This window comes from Sorex fumeus, unplaced genomic scaffold (genome assembly GCF_029834395.1).
Source record: "Sorex fumeus unplaced genomic scaffold, SorFum_2.1 ptg000056l, whole genome shotgun sequence".
Classification (NCBI taxonomy): domain Eukaryota; kingdom Metazoa; phylum Chordata; class Mammalia; order Eulipotyphla; family Soricidae; genus Sorex; species Sorex fumeus.
Window position 1 is genome coordinate 845,527 of NW_026606113.1, and position 23,102 is coordinate 868,628.

The 23,102-nt window shown below is 39.8% G+C and overlaps 1 protein-coding gene across 1 annotated transcript in view; it reads left to right on the plus strand.

Annotated features, from left to right (window-relative positions):
• Positions 1–23,102, plus strand: part of SUCLG2 (succinate-CoA ligase GDP-forming subunit beta) — a 369,070-nt gene that overhangs the window by 78,594 nt on the left and 267,374 nt on the right. Inside the window, exon 2 of the mRNA XM_056125636.1 lies at positions 2,064–2,205. Coding sequence (XP_055981611.1) covers positions 2,064–2,205 — 142 coding nt within the window. The remainder of the gene's footprint in view (positions 1–2,063; positions 2,206–23,102) is intronic.

The window sequence follows — 23,102 nt, forward strand, 5'->3', positions numbered from 1 at the left end:
AAGTGATAGGAGTTCTTTTATCTGAAAATTTATTTTTATCTCAGTAGTATCTCAGCATTTTTTAAAAGTATGGGTAACAGAGATCCTCTGTCTAGTTCTCCCAGTCTCCGGTGACAAAGGGATCACACCATTAAGCCACATCCTGCTGGCACCAGATAATCTCCTCATTGGCCACCCTCCAGAACTCAGGATGCTCCTTCCGGAAGGGAGTATAAAATGAGGCTCCCAGAACCCTAGCACCGGACACCGAGCCGGGTTTCGGGGTGGGTGAGAGCCCTCCCCACACCAAGGGACCCAGCCTGGCAGCCGACCTCCACTACCCAACCACTGCCACACTCCAGGCAGCTTTCTGGACTTTGTGGCCATTTTGTCGCCGCATGACACATTATAAGACTCTTCTACCCATTTTCCACAGTAACTACACCGTAACTGGTAGGGTTCAGACAGTAGGCCACAAATCATAGAGAAAAATATATAAATATATGCATCTTGGAGAGCCCAGCAAGCTACCGAGAGAGTATCCAGCCCACATGGGCAGAGCCTGGCAAGCTTCCCGTGGCATATGCCAAATACAGTAACAACAACAGGTCTCATTCCCCTGACCCTGAAAGAGCCTCCAATCATTGGGAAAAGACGAGTAAGAAGAGGCTACTAAAATCTCAGGGCTGGGGGGAATAGAGATGTTCTTGGCACCCGCTCGAGTAATTCAACAAACAGTGGGACGATAGTGATACAGTGATGGGTAATGTCAATTCATTATCATTATCAACACTTATTTTTTATTTTGTGAAACAGGATTGATTTTTATTGAATGAAACTTGCATAGAAAGACATGACAGGAGAGAAAGAGAGGAGTTTGTGTTTATGAGAGAACACAGCCTTCTCTCGAGTGGAGAAAAACCAGTAAACAGAGTGACAGGAAAGCAAGCTCCGTGTTCAACAGAGCACAAGGGCTGAAAGAGCATGCCTTTACCAATATTTCTGAAGGTGGAACAGAGCAATATAATTAGGCTGATAAAGTTTCTCCTTCATTTTTTTTCTTATAAGAAGCAGTTTCTAAGTTTAACATAGAGGATAAAATGAGAATAATTTATTTGTTCACGTGATTCTGTCCTTTGGTTGTTTGCTTTCAGCAGAGATTAAAAACAGAAAGTGCATATTTGAAAACTAGACATGATAGGCAAAGTGTTCTTTGATACGTAAACTGCAGTTATGGGAACTTTAGTAGTGGGTCACTCTTTTAAGTCACTTCACAACTTTCATTTATTTATTTTTTTGCGGGGGAAGGGGCACACCTTGCAGTGCTCAGGGCTTTCTCCAGACTCTGTGCTTACTAGCTCAGGGCTTATGTCTGAATTATTCCTGGTGGGCCCAGGGGAGCACATGGGGTGTGGGGGGGCAAATCCAGGTCAGCTCTGTGCAAGGTAAGAGCCCTATGCACTGCCCTGTCGCTCCAACCTAACTCCTGAACTTTTATGTGTGGAAGAAATAATCTCATTAAAGGCATACAGATGGTACCTAGATCCTTAATGTTGACATCTTAGAAAGTTTCAGTGTATCAACTAAGAAGTTGACATTGGGGGGTTGGAGCGATAGCACAGTGGGCAGAACATTTGCTTTGCACGCGGCTCACCTGGGTCGATTCCCAGCACCTGTATGGTCCCCTGAACACTGCTAGGAGAAATTTCTGAGTGCATGAGCCAGGAGTAACCCCTGCATTGCTGCGTGTGACCCAAAATCCACCCCCCAAAGAAAGTTGACATTGGTACATTTTTGTTAACTATACTTTATATCTTATTCAATTTCTAACATCCATCTGTCGTTATTTATGTGTGTATAAATTGTTCTTACATCCATCTGTCGTTATTTATGTGTGTATAAATTGTTCTTAACATTTTTAAAGAAAAACAATGAATGTATGAGTTCCTTACCCTTTTGCCTCTTTAATATCTGTGTGGCTAAATCCACCTGAGTACCTTTATGTTGAACATATAGCTTTACTGGCTTTTGGTTTTTCTAGTGTACTTCAAAATATTCTTACCACTCTCATTCAATTTCTCTAGGTAATTCAATTAACCCCCAGAAGATGGCTAAACCTGCAGGAATACCAGAGCAAGAAACTGATGTCTGACAATGGAGTGGCAGTTCAAAGGTTCTTTGTTGCAAACACTGCAAAAGAGGCTCTGGAGGCTGCTAAGAGGCTAAGTAAGCAAATGTAGCAGGTGAAATGTGTTTACCCCATTTGTGAATTCTTAGACAGAGGTACTTGGTTTACCTAAATTCCTTTGTTGAGGGTCATCCAGATGCAGTGAAGAACTTTCTTTTGCAAAGGCAAATCGGTTCAGTCAAAGAACTTTAATCTTTTACATGAGAGGAGGTCACTCTCTGGTTATTTTTCTGATTTTTTCCATCTTCCGTTTCTTTGATTGGTAGTTTTGTGACTGGGTGAAATTTGGCAGAGGATGTACAGCGTTTTATTTATTTGTTTAATTTTAATTTATAATTTTTTAATTGAACCACCGTGAGATAGAGCATTATAAAATGGTTCATGATTACATTTCAGTCATAGAGTGTTTCAACACCATTCCTTCCACCAGTGTGATTTTCCGGCATCAGTGTTCCCAGTTTCCCTCCTACACCCACCCCAGCCTGCCTCTGTGGATGGTACCCCTCCTCTCCATCTCTTTCTCTTTCTCTCTCATTTTAGGCATTATGCTTTGCAATATAGATACTGAAAGGTTATCATGTATATCCCTAACTGCTTTCATTTCCAACTAATATTGTCATAATGGATCCTCCTCTATCTTAACTCCCCTCCATTTCCCACACCATTGACCAGCCATTGGCCAGTACTCCTGGCCCATTTTCACTGGCCTTAGTTATTAGTTTCATACCGTCTTTCTTTTAAATATCAGACAAATTAATACAAACATTCGATATTTGCCCCTCTCCATCTGACTCATTTCACTCAGCATGATACTCTGAGTCTTTCCAAATGGATAGGCAGATTTCATGACCTCATTTTTCCTAACAGCAGTGTAGTATTCCATTGTGCAGATGTATCATTGTTTCTTTAACCTATCCATACATCTGTTCTCAGGCACTCAGGTTGTTTCCAGATTCTGGCTGTTGTGAATTGTGCAAGTGCAGCATTCTAAAGAGAAACCCATAACCCATCCTTTGAAAGTTAGACAAAATGATTAATGTTCTTTTTAAAATTTATTTCTTTTTAAATTTTATTATGGGCTTCATGATAAATCAAGGTTTCATGCAAAATACATTTTTACACCATTTCATTCACCAAGCATCAGCTTCACTCTACCAAGTCCCAGTGTCCATTTCTCGGCAGCTCCTATATCTACTGTAGCGATATGCTATGCTTTATTAAGCCTCGCAGAATTGCACTGCACTGCACTGTCCTCCCGTTGTTCATTGATTTGCTCAAGTGGGCACCAGTAATGTCTCCATTGTGAGACTTGTTACTGTTTTTGGTATATCAAATGTGCCATGGGGAGCTTGCCAGGCTCTACCATAAGACTGGGATACTCTCAGTAGCTTGCTGGGCTCTCCGAGAGGGATGGAGGGATTGAACCTGGATCAGACGCATGCAAGGCAAACGCCCTACCCACTGTGCTGGAGTGAAGCCTCGCAGTACAGACTGAAAATCACTGAGAAGCCAAAGGGGCAAGGGAAGAAAAGGCTGCACTTTGACAGCATACTTATTTTATTTAAGTATTTTTGTGTCACATTTTATATCTCTGTCTGGTAAAAGTTTTTAATGTCTTTTCCTTTCTGTGCCTTAGTTTCCTTAGGTGAAATACGATTAATCATGACTAATGTTATAATTATTCTAGCTCCCAATGCTGTTGTATTTAAGGGAGATTGTACATGGTAGAAAATTTGCAAATTCTCCTACTAAGAGATTGAGAAACCTGGAATCTGATTTTGCTGTTTTTCACTGAACATTCCTTTTGTTGTCATACAGATTCTCTTATAGGGAATTTGGATTAGCTCTGTCCAATAGAAATATAAAATACGATAGATATGTGAGCCACAGATAAACTGTGTATTTTTTCCTTTTCTCTTTTGGTTTTGGGCCACACTGGGCTTTGCTCAGGGATCATTCCTGGCAGGGCTCAGGGAGTGTATGTGGTACAAGGGTCAAACTGGTAGGAAAGCTCCTGAGCTCTCCAGTCCTATATTTTCTAAATAACCTTCAGTCAAAATGAATGAATAAAGTTAATTTTACTAACATAGTTTGTTTCACTTACATCCAAAATGATATTTCAACATCTAATCAACCTAAAGCATATCTCAATGATCTGTTGACTTTATTTTCTCCTTTAATCTTCACAAATCTGGTTCATATTTTATGTCTTCAACACTTCTCATTTTACACTCAAGCACATTGTGTTTCCCCACAAAACTAGATTTCAACCTAGATTTAGTGAACCTTGGTGACCTGTTGTAATAGACTTAGTAAAGGTTAGTATTCTAACAATTTTATCTGAAATGATCATTTTTTGTTGTTTTATCCTCTTGTGGTTTGGGGAACTGGGTAATGAGAGCAAAGAAATGTAAAGTTCACATTGGTCTTTGGTCTTTATTTTCCCCCATTATTTTCTTAAATGTGCTGACACGGTACTGTTTCTGGTCTTCAGGGTCTTTCTTAAGGGAATTCTGGAAGACAGCTGATTAACTCTCCCCCACCTCTCCTCCCCCACCCAGCTCCAGGCATAGCTCTAAGAGGATTTGTCTTTCAAATTTTCATGGAGATTGGAAGTTACTGAACTAATTGGCTTCTTTGTCATGGATTTTTTAAAACCATTTATTTGGCCACATTTTTATGTTTGAAGATTATATTGTTTGCAAAGCAGAATTTTTGCTTCACAGGAATTAGCAAGGTGGCATTTACATTGTGGGCCCAGGACAATAGGAGAAGGGAAGATCAGTAATAAGACCAGTTAAGAAAATAATCAAATTGAGGATGAAAACAATTTGGAGGGGTTTTGAGAAAATCAAACTGGAAATAGAGGGATTGAGAATAAGGCAACTGTGTGTACCTTAGTCTGTACGTTCTTATAATAATCCGTTCTATAGTGTAGGTACAGCCTTTGTAATCCTGTTTAGAGCTAAAGGAAATTTTGAGAACTGACCCAAAATACTTCTGTTGAGAAATGAATAGTACTCAGTGAGTACTTACGGTAGATGGAACTCCTCTGATTTTTGTTGTTGATCAGAGAGGAAATTTACAATATTGAAAGAGAAGGTGGTGCAAAAAATATAACAGAAGTGTGCTTGTCATTGAGAAAGTAAAAGAAGTATCTGGAATGCATAACTTCACAGTGTTTGTATTCTTGTAAGATTTTTATATTCTGCAAGATTGATGAGAATCAAGAGGACTGTTGCAGTTTTGCCAAATTGGTTTAAGGTTAAGAGCAGAGCTTGAGGGTGGAGAGATGTAGTTTAAAGGGCTAGAGCACATGCTTTGCTTGTAGGAAGTCTGGGTTTGGTCCTTGACACCACACAGTTCCTTAAGCACTGATGACAATGGCTGTGAGCACTTAGAAATAAACAAAGAACAGAAACAAAGCTTGATCATGCACATCTTGAACATGGCACCTCTACCTTATATTTGTGATAGTTAACAGGAAAAGTTATATGGAAAGATAATATACCTAGCAAGCAATAAGTGCTATATAGCATTGTATTGTGACCATCTTTCATAAAGTATAAAATTTTATTGGATTTGTGTTCAGAGAATTTATTTATTTTAAAATTTCTAAATGAGATGCATTTGCTTGTTTTTCTACTTCAGTTCAGATATGGTTTGAAATAAAATTTATAAAATATTTTGAGAATAAATAATGATATATTTATGATTTTGATATCCAGTAATCTTGACAATTTTTTTTGTTTGACCAGAGAGATAGGACAGCAGGTGAGCGCTTGCCGCCTTGCATGCAGCCGACTCGTGCTCTCTCCCTAGCATCCCTTATGGTCTCCTGAATACCACAAGAACTCCTATCACGGTTCCTGTCTGCAAAGCTAGGAGTAACCCCTGATCATATCTGGGTGTGGCCTAAAAAACAAATGAGGCTTTTTTTTTTGTATTTGAACCTACAGTTCAGGTTGGTGTTCATTGATAGAAGTCTCTGGCTTTCCTGATCTGAAGAGGACTTGTCGCCATACTTCCTACTTCCCTAGCTGAGATAACAGGAGACTCTCTGCTCTCTGTTCCAAAATGTTGACAGTTTCAGTGCAGCATTGTTTTTTTTGCAAAACATAACAATGGGCAGGATAGAGTTAAAATCTTGCCAATGTTATACAGCTCCTAATTGACAAAGCTGGTATTCCTCCAACCCCCACCAGATTAGATTTAATCTTCTCTACAAACATTTTTCCTCTTTACTAACTTGATGATGTTATTCCTGGGAGATTTTTGTGTTTGAGTCAGCATTTTTAAGATGGAAAATGCATATTAATAAAATTAGACGATTGAATTAAAGCTAAATGTGGCAGGTTCTATGGTGCAATTTATAGAAACTGTAATCTGCATTCATTTTTTCTTAATGATTCATTTTGTTCTATCTCTTTGGGCAATAGAACATTTTGCCATATAGTTATAGGAGGCTTGTTAATTTGAACATTGGTTGAAAATGAGTAAAGCAAACCTTTGTTTCTGAAACAATTCATAATGATGATATTGAGAGCCTCATTTTCCTGCACAGAAAATGGATTTATATATGACTGAAATAGTAAACTTGGTTTGGTGAATTAAGTTCTTAATATGTGGATAATATTCATTTCTGATAGATTTTATAATCGAATGTTAAGAAAGGAATTGTTTCTCTTACCTATTCTTAGGAGTTTTATTACATGCCTTTCTCCTTTATGGATTACATTTAATAAGTGCAATCAATAGATAATTACCAGATTCCTGCTGTGCGTATGGTTAATCTTTTGCTGCTTTTCAGTTCTGTTTTAAAGATGAAGAAAGGAGTGTGCATTACAGAACTTAAAAGGCCTAATTTAAAAGAGCGTTTATAAATAAGCATAGAGGGAAAAATACCCAGACCACTACCCTTCAGTTTGGCGGATACTCACAATTTATTAATTACCCATTCATGTTGGCATGAGACTTTCAACATTTGATTGAGCAAGAAGATTATATTTCAAAAATTCACTTTCATATTTTTGCCTGAAAAGAAATTGAAATATGAAGGAAGAAATTAATCTTTTCGGAGCTAATGACATGTATCCTGAAAGGGAGATAAGGAGCTTTTATTGAGTTTGGTTAGCTTTAGATTGCTTTCAGCTACTGTGTTTCTGTTCATCAATACAATTTATTCTTTTCGTTTCATATAATTACATCCTAAAGCCTGGTGAATTACTTAGACCAATAAGAAATTGTATTTCATATAAAAAGAGAATTGTTGCCCATTGACTATTGATTGATGTATACTATTAATTCCATAGACAATTAAAATATGATTCTCCTTGTTTGTTGTGGTTTTGCCGTATCAAGTTATGTGGTTATGATCTTCCCAAAGGATCTTACGTCATTTGTGGTGAGATGATGGTCATTACCAACTTATTATAAACTGATTTCTGTGTAGTAAATTTTCATTTTACTCCTAGATCAGCCAACTGTTATGACCATTATTTTGAATCTGTGGCCAGGAAGGCAAACAAAAAATTGTAATGCTAATGTAGCCCATGAGACCCATCATTGTTACTGGTATTTGGCATATTGGGTACGTACGCCACGGGGAGTTTGCCAGACTCTGCCGTGTGGGCAGGCTACATTCGGTAGCCTTCCAGTTTGTCCAAAGTAGGAATAAGATGCCATAATAAGATGTTGCGCGGCCGCGAATGCGGCTGCGCGGTTCCGGGAGCTGGTTTTTATAGTCTCTGAGTCTTGGCCGCTGATGGCATTACACGGCACTAGGGGTCCAGTTGGTGGGTGTGACCCCCGCCTACTGGAATTTGGAGGATCTGGGTGGAGGATGCTCGACTCCAATCCGAGTAGGCTTGGAGATCTCGGCCCTGGAACCCGCGTGGCTTTGTCCCTCTGCCAGTACCCTCATGTGTGCGGAGAATGGTCTCAGCATGATGGTGGCTGGTCCTGGAGGTCTTCGGCTGCCGGAGCCTTGGTCGGGGCTGGGAGGAAAGCTCAACCTGCTCCCCTCCAAGGGGCCCCGGCGAGGACAGCCAGGCGCGGGGTGGGGGGGGGGGGCGGGAGGAGACTGCACTGTTCTCTTCCGGGAGCTGGTTTTTAGTCTCTGAGTCTTGGCCGCTGATGGGATTACACAAATGATGGGTCTCATTCTCCTAAAGAGCCTTGAATATAATCTCAGGGCTTCGGATGAAGGAGACGTTACTGGGGCCTGCTCGAGGCAATCGACGTATAACAGGATGATTTGTGATTTGTTTGTGAATGTAGCCCATCAGAGTTTGAACCAGTGTCTGCTTTCTAGGAGTAATGCTGGTGGCCTCATAGGAAACAGATTTCTTATGTTGGGTTTCCGACAGTTCCTGGCTAGTGCTACTCCCTTTGGGTTCTCTCTTCCTGAGCATGATTCTCCTGTCTTCTTGGTGTTATGTGCAGTCCCCCGGGTATTGTCAGTGTCTTTTCTGTAATTTAACCATGCTTATTTCAGCTATAGTCAGTTTCTGCTGCTTGCTGGGAAGAACCCACTCATGCACACATACTAACCTTAGGTTTTGAGGCATGGTGAATGGACTAAATGTTATTTTTTACTAAGAAAAATTCCACTTGCTCCTATTTATTTGATCATTACAGGAATGCCTAAATTGCTATTGAATGTGTCACCTAAATGTTCATAAAGATTGCCTTCAGCAAGTTGTAGCCTTTCCATAATAATTTCTAACAAATATTTTCTTCTAAAACACATCCTTTTATTTTATTTATTTTTTTTGTTTTTTTGGGTCACACCGGCCATGCACAGGGGTTACTCCTGGATCATGCACTCAGGAATTACTCCTGGCGTGCTCGGGGGACCATATGGGATGCTTGGAATCGAACCCGTGTTGGCCACGTGCAAGGCAAACGCCCTACACACTGTGCTATCGCTCCAGCCCCTAAAACACATCCTTTTAAATGAAATATTCTTTTTCTGTTCTAAGCCTGCAACTACACATGATCTTCACTATCTTAAAATTTCTCTGGCTAGATCTTTTTATCAGTAGTCTTGTGTTAACTTAAAAGAAGCAGCTGGAGACCCAGAGAGTGAAGGGCTACTTTATTCTTACAGAATGAAGTAGGGTGGTGCAGGCAGACTCAATGGAGGTGCATGGGCAGCTTCCTATCAGTTTTCTTAGAAACAAATGAGAAAATAGTGCCTTGAAAGTCAATGGCTCAATTTGAATTTTAACAGTTAAACGAAACAAAGCTTCTTACATTTCATCGAATGAAAATAATAGCAGTGATATTTATCTTTGGATTTCTAAACCTGTGCCCAGCACTGTGCTGAACATTTTCCCAGTGAGATTTCCTGTAATACACACTCAAATGAAAGGGAAAGCCTTTGTTTTTTTGACTGGTTCTGAGTATCACCAGATCAGTATGAACCCTTGATTAGGTATCCATGGTAACTAATAGAAGTTTATACTTTCTTTTCAGCGTGCTGTTAATGGAGTTATTATTATTTTATTTTATTATTTTTATGGTCTACTCATTGTAAATGAACAAAGAAGTTATGCTATAACACATGGCTTCCTTTTCTAGGACTTCCTGTGAACTATTTTCCCTTGGGATCTTGATTCACATGCACTGTACTGTAAAGCTTGGTAGATCCGAATGTCCAGAGGGTACCTAGACATCCAGAGGTTGTAAAGGCACAGGGTTTCCTAGGAAACTGTGCACAGGTGCTAGTGCTCTGTCATCTCTTTGTATGGATATATAGGCCAGCATAAATATCTTTTTCCCCCAAGGGAATATGCTTATTACTTTGACTTTAGAAAAAATACAGATCAGTAAAATCCTCCTTTACTCCCGTTACCCAGAGTAAACCTACCATAACATTAACAGAAATCCCTGCATTTTTCTTGCCCATTCATTTGCTTAGTGAATTTACATGCAATATATAAATTCAACGATATGAATTCTAAAAATACAAATATAATGTATTTTCAAATATATAATTGAGGGTGTGTTTATATAAATTTGGGAAATACTATGCATATAATTTTTATCTGGCTGTAAAATATTCCACGCTTTTAAAGAGCATTAAATACTAAATGCTTTTCAAAATTACAGACTTAATGGCTGTATTATAATCTCTAAAGTGATTATATTATTTCCTGTTGTGACTTAGATATTTTCCATGTTGATGTGCAAGGCAGTGCTAACTTCTGAAATCCTTATCTCAGTATAATTGGGTACCAGTACTCAATTCTTAGTAGCTTAATAAAATAAATAATTAATTCTAAATCACATAAAATTGAGTTTCTCTTTGTTTGCCTTTAAGACTCAGGCTGCCTCGGAGACTCAGGTTCCATCCTCATTCTGCTCTACCCTCTTCCACTGGTTGCTTCTAGTAGTGATTTGTAAATTGTGTTTATTGCAGCCACTTAAAAGAGGAGAAGACTGGAGAATAACTTGTGAAAATTTTGCAAAGATCAAAACGTCTCAGCAATACTCTGTTGGCTAAAATTCCTCAAATCATAGTAAACTGCAAAAAGTCTCAAAAAACTAGTTTAGTGCATTATTAGGAAGAAGAATAAATGGGTTGATAGCACAGCGGTAGGGCATTTGCCTTGCACGCAGCCAACATGGCCGACCCGAGTTCGATTCCTCCACCCCTCTCGGAGAGCCCGGCAAGCTACCGAGAGTATCTCGCCCGCACGGCAGAGCCTGGCAAGCCACCCGTGATGTATTCGATATGCCAAACACAGTAACAACAAAATCTCCAATGGAGACGTTACTGGGCCCGCTCGAGCAAATCGATGAACAACGGGAGGGCCTTTACCTTTACCTTAATCATCTTGTAGTCTTCAGTGTTTAGAATTGTTAGACGATTAGTCCTTTGACTTCTTAGTTTGAGATGAGCATGGAGTATTCAGTCAGAGTTGCATTTTTTAACCTTGGTCTCTTTTGATGATTAAGCTAGTTTTCATGGCTATAAATTGGGGATAGTGATACATGCCATAAGGAATGATTCGTAAACTGTAAAGAAACAAAATGCATCTTCCTTTTGGGGGATCTGAACCGAGTGACTATTTCTGCCACCAAAACTTAATGTAATAACAGCAATAAAAAGTACGAACAAAATATGCAAATTCTCATTGCTTTTGCAATAACACCTGAATGTCAAACTATATTCAATGTATAGCACAATAGATATTTTCTAATGTGTATATTTCTCTTACATAATTGGTTGATATTTTCTAAAGAGAAGAATGTATATGGAGTCAAGATTTCCATAAATTTGTAATAAAATAAAATTTTTTCTTTGCATTGGAACAAAATAAATATTACCTGAGGGATTATACCTTTCAGATGCTACATTATTCCCTAAGGTGGTTGTTACAGGAGTTGGCAATGTTTAACAGATGTTCATAAATAGTACCAAGACTCCACTTGAGTTTTCTAGGTTATCTACATTAAAGTCAGCCAAAGAATTGAGAAAGTTTAAAAACAAAAAAAGTGCTGCTTGATCTACCTTAGAATGAAAACCAGATGAATAAACAAGTTACCTCAATTATGTATTTTATTCCTTTTCAATCAACTTGGAACAAGCTGAGGGATTTGTGAGTCTGTTTTTTCTTTTAAATTAAATGTGGGCCACGCATTAGAATATTTTTTATCTTCAGGCATTTATTTGAGTAAATATAACAATCCCTTCAGTATGAGGAAAAGGAAACAGATGGGATGTGGATAACAGGGGGGGAAATAACAGTGTTGGAAGTATTTGATATGCAAAAATCAAACTTTTCACAAAGTCTTCAAGGTGTTGGATATAGCACTAAGAAGTAACATAAATGTATATTTTATATAAGTAGCCTATAGATGAGAATCCTGGATATGAGAAAATCCAGATTCCTTTATGACTTTCCACGTGCTCATAATTTCTTATTACTCTTTCCAAATTCACTCTAAACTTGACATGGCCAGTTTATGTATTGACATGGCCAGACTTCTGTTGTTGTGTGGGAATGGGGGACATTTTTGGTTTATTAGATTCCACATATGGATTTTTTCTCTTCGTTCAAATTATTTCACTTAAAAATAATGCCCTCAAGAGACATCCATGTTATTTCATGTGCTGGGATCTTCTTTTTATAACATATTCCATTTTCTGTAGAGAAAATTTTTAAAAACTGATTGAAGAACCATGATTTACAAAGTTTTATATAGTTGGGTTTAGACATACTATGTTTCAATACCAGTCCAATCACCAATAACTGATAATATGTTAGAAAACTTAAGAACATTCCTTATGGGATAAATATGGGCTGACTTCTCACACTATTTGATATAAAGAAATAGATTATATGAGTTGGCATAAGCCAGGAAGGAATTTTCAAGATTAGTCTGGTTTTTCAAGTCTTCATAAGTGTCTCTGAGCATAGATGACAATCCCTGTTGATTTGGCTGTGGTCAATTTAGATACATTAATTTTTCCGAATTTCTTGTAATAGCAATCCCATTCACCCTTGAAACTATATTCATTCACACATTAAATTAAATTACTAATTTGTTGGTAATTTTATCCATACAACATGCCCATTCTGTAGGATAGAATATATAAGGTTTAAGTACAATTTCACTGTGTCACGCAACTTTTAAATTAAGGAAAAGCATGAGATAAAAGGATCTTCTTGACACTGTTAGGGGTGATTGCAGGAATCATACATAAAATCAGTTGAATAGGATGATGCTCAATTGTGTCCATAAACAACATTGTTTCATCTTTGTATTTCTGATTCCTTGAAAATATTCTAGGTTCTATCAGTAGTTACTGAATAGAAAAAACTAAACAATACACTCCAAGCAATACCCTCCCCACTCCCATCCTTTGCCAACCCAGACTTCTCTTAGTTATACCAGATCAATTTTCTCTAGTCCTAATGGGGTAGGTCCTTAAACTTAGATTAGGAAGTAGATAAATCTAAGGAGCATCTCACCTGAGAAAGCTGGGAGGCCACGAGGAAGGAACCTTCCAACTACGGAGCTTTATCTGCTGTGATTCTTTGCTAGAAACTGGTACAGATTTCTTCTCAGGTTGGTCTTCCTGCCTAATGGCACAAAGTAGACAGATCTGGTCAAAATGAAGGAAAGACGGGTTTTTGTATTTCTAGGAATGACTTTTTTTAAATTATTTTTTACAGTTTTTCTTTTTCTTTTTTTTAGAATCAGCTTAAGGTAGTTACAAAGCTTTCATGTTTGAGTTTCAGTCGTATAGTGATTGAACTCCCATTCCTCCACTGGTGCACATTCTCTACCACCAATGTCTCCATTACCTGTCCCCTCCCCCACATCACACCTCTCCCCCTGCTTCTGTGGCAGACAATTTCCTCCGTACTCTCTACTTTTGGGCATTATGGTTTGCAATCCAGATAGTGAGAGACTATCACATTTGGTCCTTTATCTTCTTTCAGCACACATCTCCCATTCTGAACAATCCCTCCACTCATCATTGACTTAGTGATCCATTCTCTATTCCTGCTGCCTTCTCCCCCAGCTCATGAGGTAGGATACCAACCATGAAGCAGTATGTCTCTACTGTCCTTGGGTGTCAGTCCCATCTTATGTTATTTTATATTCCACAAGTGAGTGAAGTCATTCTATTTCTGTCCATCTGTTTCTCACTCATTTCACTCAGCATGATGTTCTCCATGACCATCCACTTATAAGCAAATTTCATGATTCCATCATTCCTAATAGCTGCATTGTATCCCATTGTGTAGATGTACCAAAGTGTCTTTAACAAGTTGTCTGTTCTCAGGTACTCAGGTTGTTTTCAGATTCTGCCTGTTGTGGACAGTGCAGAATGAACATACAGATCAGATGTCATTTCTACTGTGCTTTTTTGCATGCCCAGGGTATATTCCCAGAAGTGGTATTGCGGGGTCATATGGAAACTCAATTTCTTGTTTTTTAAAGAATGCCAATATTGTTTTCCAAAACGGCAGAACCATTTGGCATTCCCACCATCAATGAAAGAGAGTCCCTTTATCCCCTCATTCGTGCCAGCACTGGTTGTTCTTGTTTGTTCTGATGTATGCCAGTTTCTGTGGTATGAGATGATATCTCATTATTGTTTTGATTTGGATCTCCCTGATGATTAGCAATGCGGAGCGTTTTTAATGTGCCTTTCAGCCATTTGTATTTATTTTTTGAGGAAGCTTCTGTTCATTCTTTCTCCCCACTTTTTGATGAGGTTGGAGGTTATTTTCTTGTACAGTTCTACAGAGCCAGTTATTCTTGTACAGTTCTACTAGTGTCTTGTATATCCTGGATATTAACCCCTTGTCATATGGGTGCTGGCTAAGTATTCTTTCCCATTCTGTGGGCTCTCTATGTATTTTGGTCACTGTTTCTTTTGAGCTGCAGAAGCTTCTTATTTTAGTGTCGTTCCATTCGTTTGTGTTTGTTTACACCTGCTTGGTCAGTGGTGCTTAAAGATGCTTTTAGCATCAATGTCATAGAGGATTCTGCCTTCATTTTCATTTTTCTCCGTGTACCTTATGGATTCAGGTCTGATTTTGAGGTTTTTAATCCACTTTGATCTGACTTTTTTTGCCTAGTGTTAGATGGAATTCAGAGTTCATTTTTTTGAACTGTCCAATTTTCCCAGCACCACTTGTTGAAGAGGCTTTACTTGTTCCACTTCACATTTCTGGCACCTTTGTCAAAGACTAAATGATCACATATATGACAGTTTGTGTTAGAAAATTGAGCTCTGCTGCGGGGGATGGCGTGGATGTGGTGGGAGGGATACTGGGAACATTGGTGGTGGAAAATGGGCACTGGTGGAGGGATGGGTACTCGATCATTGTATGACTGAAACATAAGCACGAGAGTTTGTAAGTCTGTAACTGTACCTCACGGTGATACATTAAAAAGAAATTAAAAATAAAAAAGAATATTCAACTCTATTCCATTGGTTTGTGGGTCTGTTTCAAGTCCAATACCATGCTGTTTTAATTACTGCTGCTTTGTAGTACAGTTTGAATTTGGGGAAGGTAATGCCACCCATCTTCTTTTTCCCAAGGATTGCTTTAACTATTTGTGGGTTTTGTTTTGTTTCATATGAATATCAGGAGTGTTTTGTCTATTTCTTTAAATAATGTTTTGGGTATCCTTATAGGGACCACATTAAATCTGTATAGTGCTTTGGAAAGTATTGCCATTTTGATAATGTTAATTCCCCTATCCAGTAGCAGGGGATGTGTCTCCATTTCCTAGTGTCCTCTCTTGTTTCTTGAAGCAGTGTTTTGTAATTTTCTTTGTATAGGTCTTTCACCTATTTGGTTAAGCTGATTCCAAGCTACTTGACTTTCTGCAGCACTATTGTGAATGGGATTGCTTTTTAAATATCTCTTTCTTCTCTGTCATTATTTGTATATAGAAAATCCCTGGACTTTTGGGTGTTGATTTTGTAGCCTATCTCTTTTTAATGTACAAATCTATTGTTTATAGTAGCATATTTTGTAGATTCTTTAGGATTTTTCTAAGTATGTATCATATTATTCGTAAAGAGTGATAGATTGATCTCTTCCTTTCCTATCTCTATGCACTTGATATCTTTGTCTTGCCTAACAGCTATGGCAAGAACTTCCAGTACTATATTATACAGGAATAGAGAGAGTGGGCAACCTTGGCTTGTCCCCAGTCTTAGAGGGAAGGTTTCTGGTTTCTCCCCATTGAGAATGATGCTTGCCCTGGATTTGTGGCAGGTGGCTTTGACTATGTTAAGGAAAGTTCCTTTAATACCCATTATGCTGAGTTTTTACTCATTTATTTATTTATTTATTTATTATTTATTTGTTTTTGTTGAGTCACCGTGAGATACATTTACAAAGCTTTCATGATTTAGTTTCAATCATACCATGATCAATATGCATGATCTTGATGAAGAAGTCTGACCATCTGGTAGGTGGGCGAACACGTGGTCTTTTGACATCCCGTGGAACCCAGTCAGTAACAGCTCTAGTCCAGCGGTCGTCTTTAAATATCATTACGTGACCAGCCCATCTGATTTTTGACACCTTGGCAAATGAGACAGCGTCCCTGATTCTTGATTGTCGACAGATGTCAGAACTCCGGATTTTTTCTCTCATTTGAGTGAAACGTGATATTCCAAGCATAGCTCTTACTATTCTTCTTTGCGAGACCTGAATAGCATTCTCATCCTGTTTGTGTAGGGCCCAAGTCTCTGAGGCATATGTTAATGCAGGAAGAACAGTGGAATCAAAGAGATGTGCCTGGAGCCGGAAGTTCTTCATCCTCTTAACTATTTCTTCGACGTTCTTGAAGGAGTTCCAAGCCGTTCTCTTCCTCCTGTGCAGTTCGGGTGCCAGGTCATTTGTCATGTTGACTTCTCGACCTAGGTACACATAGCTGTTGCATTCGGAGATGGTCGTTCCATTGAGAGCGAATGGGGCGTCAGGAACGAGGCTGTTTCTCATAAACATTGTCTTCGTAAGATTCAGCTGTAGTCCTACCTTTCCACACTCACGGTCAAAGTTGGCCAGCATTTGTGCCGCTTGGCTGATGTTTGGTGTTATTAAAACAATGTCATCAGCAAAACGGAGGTGGTGTAGTTGCCGACCATCTATCTTCACTCCCATTCCTTCCCATTCCAGTCGTCGCATGATGTTCTCGAGGGTGGCACTGAAGAGTTTCGGTGAAATGGTATCACCCTGCCGAACCCTTCTCTTGATATCAACGATCTCTTCTTTGTAGAATGGTGCGATCCTGGTAGTGAATCCGCAATACAGCTCACGGAGGATATTGATGTATTGAGCTTGAATGCCCTGATTGGCTAGGGCTTTAATGACTGCTTCCACCTCAACAGAATCAAAGGCCTTCTTTAAATCAATGAACGTTAAACAGAGCGGCATCTTGAACTCCCGAGAGACCTCAATGAGTTTGGTTATCGTGTGGACATGGTCGATGGTGCTGAATCCTTTGAGGAACCCTGCTTGCTCGCATGGTTGTCCTTCAGCTAGTGTTCTGCCAATCCTATTTAGGATGACTCGAGTGAACAACTTGTAGATGACAGCCAATAGGCAGATAGGGTGATAGATGCCAATGTCATGGATGTCTCCCTTCTTGAACAGTAGTACGGTCCTGCTGGTTTTCCATTGGGACGGAACCTTGCATTCAGACAGGTAGTGAGAGAAGAGCCGAGCCAGTGTATTGATGAGTACTGATGGCAGGTTCTTCAGGTGTTCAGGTCTGACCTTGTCTGGGCCGGGTGCTCTTCCTTTCTTTACCGATGAAATGGCCTGTCGGATTTCAGAAGGGAGAACGTTGGGAACGACATATCCATCCTGTTGAATTTGGTGTGTCGGCCAGTGGACATGGCTATCGAAGAGATTTGAGTAGAAGTCATGGATAATCTTCTCCATTGCCGTTCTGGAGGATGTGATGGATCCATCAGGACGTCGGAGGGCAGTCATCTTGGTCTTGTAGTTGGCGAAGGACAGGCGGGTGTAACGAATACTTTTCCCAGCTTCTGCCGCATCTACCAGTACTTCTGCTCTTCTCTCTTTGAGGTCTTCCTTGATCGCATCTCTGCACTGCTTTGCGAGCTCGGACGTTAGCTTGCGGTTGCCTGAGGCATGCGCCAAACCACGCTGACGAATTAGCTCAAGAGTTTTCGAAGACAAGCGTTCTTTTTGTGGCTATCTCTCTTTTGACGTTCCTCGCACATTCATCGAGGTGCTGAACCAGTCGATCGTATTCCTCGTCAATGTTGTCAACAATGGCATCTTCCCATGTTGCCACAATAGTGCCAAGGAGTTCCCAGTTGGTGGTCGTTCTAGGAGTTCTCTTTTTGAACTTTGCAGCCCTTTCTCCCCGCTCTGTGAAGTAGAATTTTGCACGAAGGAGACGGTGGTCCGATCCCGTTCGAAATTTTGGAACAACAGCGACATCGGTCAGGCAAAACCGTCGATTGAATATGATGTGGTCTTCATTGTGGAATCGTCCACCGGGAGACTCCCATATCCAACGTTTAGATTCTGCCTTCTGGAACTCTGAGTTACCATGAATGGTCTTGGTCGACATGATGAACTCAGACAATCTCTCACCCTGTTCGTTCCATTCTAGGCCATGGGTCCCGATGTGAAGTTCTTCAGCTGATCTTCTCGTGCCTATCTTGGCATTAAAATCACCCACAATGATCTTGTAGAAGGTGTGGTCTTCTTTATAGAACTTCTCCAGCTCCATGTAGAGCTTATCGATTTCTCTTTCATCATAATGAGATGTTGGTGCATAGACAATGAAGATAGAAACTGCAGGCAGTGAGCCACATCTATTCAAATGTAAACGTCCGATTCGGGTTGTTAGGCATTCGAATGAATCAATGCTCTTGGCCAAGTTTGTGTTGACAAGGACACCAACGCCTCTGACACTTCTTTTATCGCATGTTCCAAGGAACAGTTCTTCTCCAGTGTTGAAAACGGCGTGGTGAGATTCGTGTCTTCTTGTCTCGGTCAGACCAATGATGTCATACTTGATCATTCGCACTTGTACCATCAGGTCCTCGATGGATGTATCTGATGCTAGCATATGTGCATTGAAAGTACAGGCGATCATTTTTGTCTTCCTTCATTGTGGCAGCCTAGTTCGGCCTTGAGATTTTGTTGGCCTCTCCTTTCTCATCCTTCTCAGTGCTGCCATGTTGGTGAATCCTTCAGGGTCAGGTGAATGAGACCAGTTGTAGTTACTGGTTTTGGCATATCGAATACACAACGTATAGCTTGCCAGGCTCTTCCGTGCGGGCGGAATACTCTCAGTAGCTTGTCAGTCTTTCCGAGAGGGATAAAGGCTTTTGGGGCAACGTCTAATCGCCCTCGTAGATGTTACCATATTTGAACCCTATAAAATATGGTACGACAATTCCGGAAGATGGGTATTTAGTGTCTTATGATGTGTCCCGTGGCCGCTTTGCAGCCGCGCAGGTCCGGAAAGTGTCCTGGAGTGTGGCGACGGCTGGGTAGTGGAGGTAGTGTCGATAGTGGAAGTCTGCCAGTGGGGTATTTATCTGGGTAGGGTGGGTCTTCTGTGAGCAGTTTGATCCCTGGGTGGTTGATGGTGGACACTACCTCCACTACCCAGCCGTTGCCACACTCCCGGATACTTTCCGGACCCACGTGGCAGCTCAGACCGAGACTCACGCACGACTGAAGACCCACAGAACAAGATAAGCGGAACTCTCTGAGACCTTGTACTCCAGCTCGGCGGACCCAGGGGCAGAGTTTCTCTGCTTGCTCCCACCAACCATAGGTGACAAAGGGATTCTAATCAGGAGCCCCACCCTACCCTGCCCTGTCTGCTTCCATCAACCACCCAGGGATCGGTTTGCGCACAGAAGACCCACCCTTTGAAATCAATATTATGAAAATTTATTATCAAGTCCCTGAAATTAATCACTTACTAAGGTATGTTCATTGCTTCTATGATGTTCTTGATCTAGTAGAGACACTGACATACATATCTATGGAAATAAATATACTCATCCTGATGGTAGAGACCACTCAACACTCAAAGGAAAATGTGCCTGTCTTTTGGAGGATGTATGGTGGTCAGGGGAGGCTTCCTGGGAGAGGTGAAAATAATTTTTCTTTTTGACTTTTTCAACCAAATACATCTAATCAAGTATTTTCTGACCCATTCTGAATGGACATGTTGACCTTGCTTTTTTATTTTTCTATTTTGTGTCATATAAATAATCCCTCAAAATGGTAGGTGAGAAATTGAGAATTTCAGCCTTGCAGAGATCAGTGAGAATTTATGACATCATTATTGTTTGGGTATCAATTTAAGTTATTATGAGAAAGAGTACTGCTTCTAAGTTAAGGGTAGACAACCAAATTCTGAGATACTATTTGATGAAAAGCCTGTAAGGAAAACAGCTTTACATAAACCTGACTTCTCCTTGCCTTTGTATATTGGCAAACTTCTAAGTGCCAGTATGGTATTCATGAGACTTAAGAGGTGGACTCCTCACCAAGCAAACATATAAACATGATGTAGAAACCAGAATGCAAAGGGCAAATTTGTAAAATGAAATGTTTTTCTCATGACCAGAATATTAATATCTGATATTCCGATCAATGTCTTTGAAAAAATTGGCTTATACTATCTTTATACAAGTTTACTCTTCTCAAGGAGAAGCACCTTTCAAGAGAACCTGAGGCTTCATTTACTGATGCACTCAACAGATATTTATTGGGTGCCTATCGTAGGTTATGGATCCCATTACTAACATCTCTGGAGAACTCAGTGTATGTTTAATGATTGCTCTTATGTACTTTGCCAGCTTTGTCTCATTATATTCCACCAAAACATTACTGAGACAGGTCATAATTCTCTTCCTTAGTTTACAGAAGAATTTTCTATGAGACTCTGAAGAAGTCCAAGAAGAGTTTGGATCTTGAGGCCCCTTGTTTGAATCTTTGAGGTAATTGCAGTAGTGGGCTTCACAAACTTTAGGCCAAATGGAACCTCTTTGAGTGAAAGACAAAGGAAAACCAAAGGCCTTTTGTTTCTTGACCTAGAAGCAAGGGGTCAGGGCTACTGGGAGTCAGAATTCTGCTTATGAGATTTCTTACCTCATGCTTATCTAGAGATCCTGTGCCTTTGGACCACTCCTGATGTGACTTGGGTCCCATATGTGGTGCCAGGCTGAAACCCAGGTTGTACATGTGTGAGCCAAGTATCTTACTCTCTGTCCAGTATCCAGTCATCCTTATCCATCCCTTCACATCTTCTTTCTTTCCAGCTTTTGGTTCAAATGACCAAGTACTAAGAGATGAGATCCAAACTACAACCACCAAACTGTAAAATGTGCCTCTCAAGGAGGCACTCTGGGGGGGGGGGGGTGGGTAGTAATTAGGGGACACTGGTGGAGGGAAGTTGACACTGATGGTGCAACTAGTGCAAGAACATTATACATCTGTTACTCATCTATCAATTTTTTGTTTTGTTTTTAAAGTAAAAAACAAAATTTTATTTTGAGGTTTTAGGAAGGGAAAAGAGAGAGAGAATGAGAGAGTGTAATGTGCTCAAGGCAGAATGTGAGCTTCTCCAGAGATGGAGAGAACCTCTACACACATCACAGCATTGCATATGAAAGTACACATCTCAAGAGGGGAGATGCGAGTGACATATGTGCTTGGGTACCACTTGTGCTCGGCCACGTGGTCACAAGCACATTGACTTGGGCAGCATATTGAACATCAGCTATCATTTTTTTGCCCTTATAGGCCACACCCTGCTATGCACAAGGGTCATTCCTGACCCTACACTCAGGAATTACTCCTAGCATACTCAGGTGATCATATGGGATGCCAGGGACCAAACCTGGGTCTGTCATGTGCAAGGCACAGGCCCGCCCCACTGTTCTATTACTCTGTCAACTTTTAAATCATTATTCTTTAGTTAAAAAATTAAAAAAGTAAAACTCAAATAAAAAAAGAAAATAAGACCCAGTCTACCAACCATTTACCCAGTAGAGTCCTAATTGCTTGAGGTCAGGCCAACATCCTTGCTCTTGAGTTGATTTCTTAGTCAAAACCCTCAAAAATCTTAGTGTTTTTCTCCTCCTCTGTGTGAATACTGGAAGCAACTCCCTTTAGCTGAACGAGAAACTTTTTGTTGCGTTCACATTTGAGTTTTTCTCAGCATAAGAGTTTTTCTCAATGGAGGAACACATCTACTGCCATGATTCTGTACCTTTCAGCCTTGCATTTGTTGAAATTTAAAAGGGTATTTTGTCAGCATTACAGTCCCTGAAGAAGGCAGGTAGCTAAAATTTCCCAGGTGGCCAAAAGAATGGAAATATAATGATAGAGAATTTTATTTCCATTGCTTTTGTTTTAACTTCTGTAGCTGAATGGCACTCAATTTAATACCAGGTTGAACAACTTTCTTTTTGTTCAACTTCCTTTGATTTAAGCAAAGTAGTCGCAGTGATTGTGGTCATTGCAGGAGTTAGATATTGAGGTACTGTTTCATGTCTGGTGTAATTCTCTCTAGCTTTTATAAGCTTATTTACAGCCTTTCCCCCATTAAAACGATAAAACTCTTAATGTAAAACTGTATTAATGATTGATAAACACTATCTGCAGCTCTGCTATCTTATTGATTTTCACTTTCTATTTTCGATAATAATTTTTTTACACTTTAGACACCAGGATGGTATCATTTTCCAGACAATTGGACACCAATTGATATTCAGTAATTTATTTAGAAAATATTTTCAATATTTGTGTTTGATGGAGAGAGAGAAAGCTAAAAAATCAACAAGTAATTTATAGACAGTGAGGAGTTCTTTGACAAAAATAAACAAGTGTCAAAGTTCTTAAGCTATAGTATGGTCAAGGAAGACTTCTCTGAGAAGGAGACATCAAACTGACTTGAAATAATGAGAAGGAGCCAGTCCTGAGAAGAATCGGAAGTGAGGGGTTTCTTCACAGAGGTATCAGTTGGGGTTTATATTTTGAGTGGTCGGTGGCTGTGTCATTTTGAGAACCCCAAAGCAAACTGGTGGATTGAAACTGGACTAGGATTAGTTCTGCTGTGATTAATCAGGATTTATAGATCTATGTCCCTGTATTAGAGATAATTTCTAAGTGAAATGGGGACATACTAAAAACCTATATTAGTTGGATGTTGCCTCGGTGGTATAAATGGACAGAAAATCCACAACTCAGTGAGCAGTTTGTTTTTGCTCACATGTCTGCATGTTGTCTGTTCCTGGGCATCTCTAGGCTCACTTTCAGTTAAAATCTGTTGGTTGGGCACAAGTCATCCATGTGTTTCTTGTCCTCATTAGAACAGTGGGCTACATGTGGGATCTCCTCACACAGGAGAAGGCAAAATACATGTGGCAGCAAAT